Source organism: Syngnathoides biaculeatus, chromosome 17 (assembly GCF_019802595.1).
Source record: "Syngnathoides biaculeatus isolate LvHL_M chromosome 17, ASM1980259v1, whole genome shotgun sequence".
NCBI lineage: Eukaryota > Metazoa > Chordata > Actinopteri > Syngnathiformes > Syngnathidae > Syngnathoides > Syngnathoides biaculeatus.
In genome coordinates this window covers 7,416,736-7,425,709 of record NC_084656.1, presented here as the reverse complement: position 1 = coordinate 7,425,709, position 8,974 = coordinate 7,416,736, and the positions used below count along the sequence as shown (strand labels likewise).

At 37.7% G+C, this 8,974-nt stretch overlaps 1 protein-coding gene across 5 annotated transcripts in view; it reads left to right on the top strand.

The window, feature by feature from the left end:
* Window positions 1–3,161: 3,161 nt before the first annotated feature.
* The window catches only part of LOC133490610 (transcription factor 4-like), a 193,176-nt gene continuing 187,363 nt past the window's right edge, over window positions 3,162–8,974 (top strand). For 2 of the 5 annotated variants that reach the window (XM_061800882.1, XM_061800886.1), the window contains exons 1-4: window positions 3,163–5,221; window positions 5,317–5,411; window positions 5,685–5,723; window positions 7,963–8,035. In XM_061800882.1, coding sequence (XP_061656866.1) covers window positions 5,337–5,411; window positions 5,685–5,723; window positions 7,963–8,035 — 187 coding nt within the window. In that variant the 5' untranslated portion in view covers window positions 3,163–5,221; window positions 5,317–5,336. Of the gene's footprint in view, window positions 5,222–5,316; window positions 5,412–5,684; window positions 5,724–7,962; window positions 8,036–8,974 lie in introns of all 5 variants that reach the window. The other 3 variants (XM_061800884.1, XM_061800887.1, XM_061800885.1) reach the window with 2 other exon arrangements.

Sequence of the window (8,974 nt, the reverse complement as noted above, 5' to 3'; positions counted from 1 at the left end):
TGACAGCCCTCAAACCATTAGTGAATATTTCAATGAGGACTTTAATGCATTGTTTTCTGATTAGTTTTGTTTGCACCAAACAAACTTTTACCTTGTGGAATTATGGCCAAAAAGTTCAACTTTGATTTTATGGGACGTGAAAAGCTCCAAATGCATTTGGGGAATCTCTTTTAGTCTTCTTTCATTTTTTTACATGACAAAATCTTGGTGTTTGAACTGGGGTGTAGAGTTTTCATAGCTAGTGTGCATATTTTATGTCAACTGGAAATCTTGTAACATTACTGAAGTCACCCAAACGTTTCTTAAATTTACTCAGCAATAAGTTATCTGAAGTTAAAAAAAAGAAACTCAGCAACAAAGGTAAAAAAATGTATCTTTCAACTTAACTTGCTTTTCATCACAAAGTCCGAACAGCGACACATTAGCTTGGATATGCACCAGCTTCCCTAAGGACCCGTTTTTTCTTTATTTGTTTTTTTTCCCCACAAAACTGTGTATTAATCTACTAAAGCAAGTACAAAATTTTGTGTATGTGTGTTTGAACAAGAAACACTGACTAACGGTCAAACATGTACAATGTCATTCATTCTTCAACTTGATGTTGAGTGTTCGTTCATTGACTTTTTAAATTACACCTTTTGAACACAGCCACATGCCAGTTATATGAGGGTGTGCACAATTGTGCATCCACATTATTTTATTCATTTAGTTTGACTATTTTTGTTGTGGTATTACTGGGTACAGTCCACATTTTATATCACAAAAAATAAAAACAAGCATTTGAACAGGTGTGTAGCCCTTTTATATGTGAGACCAAAAATAAAACCTGTATTTCTAATCAATCACTTACGTTCTTGATTCCTTAAATAATCAAACTATGACGTTGATTAGATATTGACAAAGATCATGTTTTTGATATCTGGCACACAATCCTCCACAGAACCTCCCCCCTCCGCCTCAATTTGTTTTACAGTAACTTCTATCAAGGACGATTTTGAGCCGCTCAGCTGCGACCCAGATGTGACAGACGTACTGTACTTTATTCTGTGTCAGACCATAACTGTTTGTTCCTGTTCTTTGTCAAGGTCAACGTGGCACACAGACTAAACGAGGATACATTGTTTTCGTGTTATATAACTCTTCGCCCTATTCACACGTTGTGAATGAATGAATAGAACCAATGAGGAGTTGAGTGAATATTTTTTCCCTCTATTTTGCAGGTACCAGGTACAGTACTCAGCAGAATTGCAGCTAAATTTATGTAATCACCTGGAAACATTACAGTACTGGTTAACCACAGAAAAAATGTGACACATTTAGTAGAATATTTAACTTTAAGAAAGTTTGTGTATTCAAGTGTTCCAATTAAAAATTAATGTTTCAAAATTGGCTTTACAGCACTTACCTTGACAAGTATTCCAGAGGCTTAGACCACAATTGTGAAGGTCATGTAAATGTTAGCTAATAAGACCAATGTGATGTACAAGTGACATAAAAGGTAATGGAAAGTAATTTGCAGTACTTACAAGTAAGCACTCCGCTTTCACTTAAAAAATGTGGAAATGACTATGGTGGTCTAACTGCTTCAGATTTACTCAAAGTGTGTCACGTAACGTTAAGTTTATATTTTTTTGTCTATGTCGCAACACCTGTTGTTTGGGATAGCCCTTATTTTAGAACAAGAGGAGAAAAAACTAAAGCCAATGAAAAACTTGACACGTAGAGTAAAGTAAGCCTGTTGATGGTGACTAAACAGAGGCCTGTCTATGAAAATAATTCCACAATAGATCTGTACAAAATTGAAAGTCTTTACAGACGTCCACCTTCTCAACATGCCTAATCTTTCACTTCATGTTGTAGTGGTTCCTGTGATGTGAGGAAACGGGATACAAATCCCTCCCATCTGAACCAAAATTGGATGGACTTTTCCCTAACAATTTCCTAATTTTCCCAAGGGTTAGGGTTTTGACTAACTAACTAACTAACTAACTAACTAACTAACTAACTAACTAACTAACTAACTAACTAACTAACTAACTAACTAACTAATAAAAACATCACTCCTTTACTCAAAGGGACCAAGTTGCCAAACACAATGTTTTATAGTATTTGGGATCTAATAATGTCTCAATGATGCCTCTCTTTTTTTAAAAAAATATAAATTAAAATCATTTACACCTTACTGAGTTCCAAGTGTTTCTCTGCTGAGACGCCTGGAATCAGGTCATTCCAATTTCTTAAGCTCATCTAGGACACTGGCAAAGATATCTGACAAGTTGGTCCACTACACGGAGGCTACCAATCAAAGGAAAAGGGGCGGTCTGAGCCAAATATGGACAAAGCGGGTACAAAACTGGGTCCAACAGAAGTAGCTGTCAGAAGGGCCACTTCTGGAAGCTCATATGACAAAACAAAGGTGTGTTTTTATGAACCTGATACTGTTAAACTAAATCCATGTTTGAGAGCAACCAAACTACGGGACCATTCAATTGACTCGAATTTGATGAATTAAATTTTCTGTATGACCAGAAAACTTTTTTGCACATGAATAATGAATCAATATCAACAAAAAAAAAAAATGTCTTCATGTGCAGCTCCTCATTATCACTTGTCTTATATTCCTTTCGTGGGTTTAATGCATTGTAAGTAGAATTATTTGTATTGTGCACCTGCGCCACATTTTCAGAGTGTATAATTTGCCTTTACAGACAAATGGAGACAATAGAACAAACAAGGACAAAAGCCCAAGATAACCCTGGGTGGCTGTGCCTCTATTGTGAAAAGTGAAACAAAATTTCACCAAAGAACTATCGCCTTTCCATTTGGAAATTTGGGATTCGGGAAGCATAGTCTATTAGAATTCAATATTGTAAGTACTTGTCAATGCTGATTTATTTGACATCTGAAAATGAAAAAAAAAAAAAAGTCTCAAAGGACATGACTAAACAACAATAAATCCATCCAGAAGTATGGCAGGGTTCCAAAACTGAGCTGTGACAGAAAAAAAAAAAAAAAAAAAACAAGATCATGAACTCATGGATCTCTACTCATTGTTTTTAATAAGTTTGCATTCCAGTTGGTTTCAGAGTAAACGCGCATCCGTTTCACAGGATAACACATAAGACTGTTTTTATGCTCCCCATTATTTTCCTGTCTGAGGAACTCGCACATGCAGAGGGTAATTTGTTGAAATAGGTCAGTCACTTTCTACCTGCAGGCTGTTGGTGATTAGGCCAGGATGACGACACCTCTTCACGCCCAAACCCCCCGCCCGCCTATGACCTACAGTCTACTGAGATTTGGGTTTGTGCAACCATTATTACCAATATGAAGACATCACTGGTGATGATTTTGTTTGCTTTGAACAAAATTGTAGCATGACGCTGTTGACAATTTTGACAACTACAAATAGTAATGAGAAACTAGTTTAATATTGAGCAGTGTTTCTCAAACTTCTTACATCAAGTACCACCTTAAAAAATATTCAGCACTCCACGCAAAACCATCACAATCAAAATTAAACTACAGTAGCATAGTAAACCCATATGTTCAGCAAACACGAATGAAGTTTTATTCTTAAAAGATAGCTCTAATACTGTAACGCTTTGTACATGAAGTCAAGAAATGAAATTAAAAATCAAAATGTATTGCACATCAAAGTTGATTGAAAATTACAACTAAATAATGGCTTTAAAAGAAACAATTCCCCAACCTTACATGCAAATGTTTTCAACTTCAAAGTTAAATAAAACTGAACTGTACATAGACAGTGCTTCTTTCATTTACCACTTGAGGGTGCTTGCATACCACTAATGGTCCTCGTACTGTACTTTGAAAATCATTGATATTCTAGATATGCAATGATGTTACATTACAAAAAAAGAAGAAGCAAGATTTCTCTTGATAGCAGCAGCGTGAAATTCAATTTCAGATGCCAACGTGGTTTGCCCCACTTTCTGTTTCAACATCACATTAATGATTTTTAATTAAATTTGCCAGTTTACTGCGAACATTTGATTTTGATTTTGAATGTGGCTCTGGTTTTTAGCTGGCACACCAAAGTGTTGGAACTATTCTGGTGGGATACAGGGCCGAGGGCCACCAAAAAATCCAGAAAAATCCCAGCAACTGTTTTGCTGCAGCAAAATTAACAAAAAGATGTGATGTCGCGCTTTCTCAAAATAAGAATGATTTATTTGAATACAGTATATAAAACAACATATTACTTGCAACACTGGTTTAGTAAATGAAATGTGAAGAATTTAAGCGCGACATTACATCCTATATTTCTATGTTTGGACATCTCTAATACAGCTTGTGACCCGTGACATCGCAGCCATGCATTTTGTGTAATAGCAGTGGAGAAACATAACCCTATTGCACTAAAACTAGAAATGTTGGGTAACGTCAATTGACTTTTTTTTTTTTTTGTCTCCAGGATAGAACCAAACGTGGCAAGCTGGTTTCCGTCTTGATGTAGGTGGCAAACAAGACTTTCTTGTGGTCTTTCTTCCCCTTGCAGATTGTCAGTGCCTGCCTTCGGTCCGTAGCAGCAGTTCGGCGCGATGGCGTTGGACGAGGACGTAAGCTAGGTGGCCGCACAGCCACACGAATCAATGCGAAAGAGACTGCAAAAGCCGCACGCGCGACGGGAACCGTGCCCGCGCTGAGAGCACCGGGAATCTTCAGCAGCGGCAGCCGAGCGGAGGGAGCCCTCGCTCGGCCACAAGAAGCACACGCTCCGCCCGGACTCTCACTCATGACTCGCATACGCGCAAACTCCTTATCTCTCTCCGGAGGTTTGCGTCTCCGCCGACAGGCTTGCTAAGGTGTTTTAGTCTCCTTATTTATTTATTTGAACAGTTGTTGGCGGCTGACAGTCGAACCAAGACGATTGAAGTGCGCCTTGACGCGGACAGCTCGGACTTCTTTGGCTGGAGGGCGAGAGGAGAAAAAAAAAAAACACACACACACTGACCAAAAACAGTCCTTTTCTGTCACTTCTTTTTCTTTTTTTTTCTTTTTTGTGTCCAACGACTTTCAACCGGGAAGCCGCCTCTCAGCTCTCTGAGGATGAGAGTAAATTAGACGTGTTGATCGAGGCTTTGAGCTTGTTTTACTGGATTTATTTTGGCTGTGGCGAGCAAAGACCCGGAGAGGAGCGGAGCTGCACGTAATAAAAAAAAAAAAAAAGAAAGAAAGAAAGAAAAAAGCGAAAGAGGTCTTTCCTCCTTTCTTCTCATCTATATCGCCATCCAGATACAGTTCCATCTATCTGTCTGTCCATCTTTTTCTCCATTTGTTTGCATGTTTTAGGTCCGCGTGATTGTGCTAAAATGCATCATCATCAACAGCGGATGGCAGCGTTGGGCACAGACAAGGAACTGAGTGACTTGCTGGATTTCAGCGCGGTAAGAACACTATTTATTATTGTTTGGAACAAATTAGTGTTATGATATCAGAGGCTGGAAATTTTTTTAAAAAAACACGTCTTGTTAGACTTTCACTGATTACATTTTGAATGAATAAGTTGCAAGGCGCAAAAGATGCATATCTTTCTTTGAACTGGACAAAGTGTCTGTTAATTTAGTGTAACTTCAAAAGTGAGAGCATATTTGTGATTTCTTTTTGTTTGGATGTGTAGATATTTGTGATGCTGCATTAGTAATTTTGTTGTCTTATAGATGCGAAACAGCGATTTGAAAATGTTCCCATCATCAATGGTAGTATATCTCATTTTAAGTCCTTCTTCCCCCTTTATGTGTAGATTTTTGCCTATGACAACATGTTTTTTTTTCATTTTCAATTATAACGAGTGCCCCATTCACAGTGTACACAATCGTTCAAATGCAGAAAAATATACTCTTTCAGCATGAACCTGCGTGTTGCACACGTCTCGTTCGTGCAGTTTTCAGTATTGCAAGCGCAAAGTTATAATCCCGATTTAAATGGAGCACACTTTTTTATTATTATTTTTTTTAGTTCCCTTGGAATAAAAGCCTATGGTCTGAACTTGAGGGACAGGAAATAATGTTCCATGCTCTGTATGTTTTCTGTGCCTCTACCTCCCTCTGGGAGCAAGTTTGGTCGCAAGAGGAGGGGGTGGGTGGGGGGTTGGTGAGGAGAAGGAAAATAGATACATCCCTCTATCAGGAAGAATAAAGAGATTCTCATTCATTTTGGAATGAAAAGATATGTCAGATTACAAAGTGCAAAAAGGGAAGTGGTGCTGCATGTGGAGAAATCCTTCAACTAAAGAAAGTAAATGCACCCTTTCAAAATTACCCTTAAATGAGCACAAAAAATGTAAAAGTCATAAGCAAATAATACGTTTCGCTAGCTTACCTTATCAAATCAGTTAAACAGGTGGATATTCAGAAAATCCCCTCAAATGTTATTCATGCATGAGAACTAATATTGCCGAGTCTTATGGGGTGCCAGACTATATTTTCAATTTCAAAGCCATCAAATGTAACACACACTCTATCAATGTAAAATAACCAGGATGAAGACTGCTACATAAAGAGGTTGTGGATCAAATGTAGTTGTTTTTTTTTTTTTTTGGGGGGGGGGGTTCTCTGGGAAAGATATTGTGACATGTTCAACATTGCAAAGTAAAGTAAGTAAAACAAAAACAACAATTGAGGATTAATTGTAATAGAATGTGCTGCCATTATCACAAGACACTACATATATTCCCAAAAATGTATTCAATATTAACCAAGTGTCAGATAAATGGTCTAAGCATTACAGTGATGCCTAAACGGTATTATTATTATTGTAAATTTAAGACATTGTCGTGAACAATAATATTGTCAAATATAAATGTACATAGGCGCAGGAGATTTAATGTTCCATTTGTACAATGCTTAGAAATCATTTGAAACCGTACACACATTTTCAGGCCTCTGCCCATTAGAATAAGTTATACAGTGAAAATTTCCATTTAATAATTTTTACCAATGTGCGTTGTCCTCATGTTTGAAAATATGAATGTATGAATAAACTCGCAATTTGACCAAATAGAACGGCAAGCACACCAGCCTGCGTCCTCCTAGGACCATTAAAGCAGGCCGAACATTAATTTATGCGACCGTAGCTCTCTGTACGCCCACCAATGGTTAAAGTACTAAAAGGGCTGCTTTTTTCCAATCGATAGACGTGCTAATAAAAGCAACGAGATTTCGTCTATTCATCAGAGCTCTGTGGGTCATCGAACAGCGGCGCAACCACCATTACAGACCCCCTCCGCCCCAATAGTGGGCACAATGACATGTCAATGTTAATTTTATCAATGAGTGTCCCTATGCGTTTTATCTTTTGACTTTCACTTTATAATAATCATCAGAAAATACCTCATGTACAAGTTTGACGCTGAGTAAGTGCCAACTCTGGCCTGATGCTCCACAGAGATTATTTATTTGGGGGGTTCACATGATCTGTAATATGGTGCAGGTTCATAGTCACTGGTGTAATGAGACAGCTTGTAATATAGTAGGTGTCACTTCAATATGCATGTAGTCATCACTTACTGTAGATTACGTTTGAGTCAGATATTAGAAAATGTGAAGTCTTTCATTCCTAAATACACTGTTGGGGAAGGAAATGGACTATTTGGAAATAAAATACATCACAGAAAACTGATGGTGAACTGCAGATGAATGCATTTCAATGTCAAATTTTACACCAGGCAACTCGGGTGTTCCATTGTTAGTGTTTTAAACATATAGCCCTTATAATTTAGTTCTTGTTAGAAAAAAAGATGTTTACTGCTTAAAAAGCAGATGTCACGTTTACATTTGAGGCAAGGGCTGATACACTTCTCGCGACAGTATTTTCCAGCCAAATGCCTCCCCAGTGTATCGGAATGAAGTTCTTCATATGTAGCGAGAGTCATTTTTCTGTGCTCTTATTGGTGCCCCTGTGCTCTTGGATGTAATGTGTGCTCTGTTTGTCTTGTAGATGTTTTCCCCTCCTGTTAGCAGTGGAAAGAATGGACCGACCTCCCTGGGGAGTGGACATTTCTCCGGCTCAAGTACGTCAGCTTTTTTCTTTTTTTTTGCAGGGGTTCTAGGTTCTTCTCTCGATTTAAAATCCTCCGTACACCTGTTTATTGCTGCTTTACTTTTTGTTCTGTGTGGGTAAGCACATTCTTCATATGCACATTTTAGGGGTTTATTTTCAAATATATACATCATATTCCATGTCTTCTGATCATAACACCCAGTTGAGGAACTACTAATAGGGTTCACTAATGGAATTGAGCGGCTACAAATTTGGGGTCACTCGCACAATCTAATTAGATCCAGTACAAGATCTGAAGTTTGCATTTACATATATATGTATGATATTGTTTTCATTTGTGGTGACGGGCTGCATTATACTGAAGCTTTTCTAAAATCGTATCTATTATATAAGATGTATATTAAGTGATGAATTCATTCACAGTGCACTCAAGTAAGATTAAATTCAAGCGCTTGAGTTTCAGTTTTGAATGAAACAGAGCTATTTGTTTTTTATTATTGTGGTATGTTGCAGGGGTGTACTGAACTGTATCATACTTAGAAGTGTTTATAATACTGCTTACTGATTTTATTAGATTGCATATGTGGACCGAATGAAGTACAGAATAAGGTTTTGTGTGTAGGTTCATTCCAATCTATTGAAAAACAACAGGCGGTTTGATTCCAGATAATTAGCATATAACCATACAAAAAGTAATATTGTGATATTATGTGTTTTTTTTTTAGCATTCAAAGGACAACTTTTGTTTTCAGCTCTTCGTGTCCATTCCTGAGTGAGACATCCTGTTTTTCTGATTTGGTGATGTCACTCTTTCCTGCCTGTGAATGTACAGTGGGGATTAGCTCACTGTGCTTCCATACAGTGCGGACCTTGTGGCGTCAAACTGGAATGAAACATGTTAGCACTGCAAGTTGAACGTTCAGTTTGTGGAGCAAAACTCTCTTTTCGA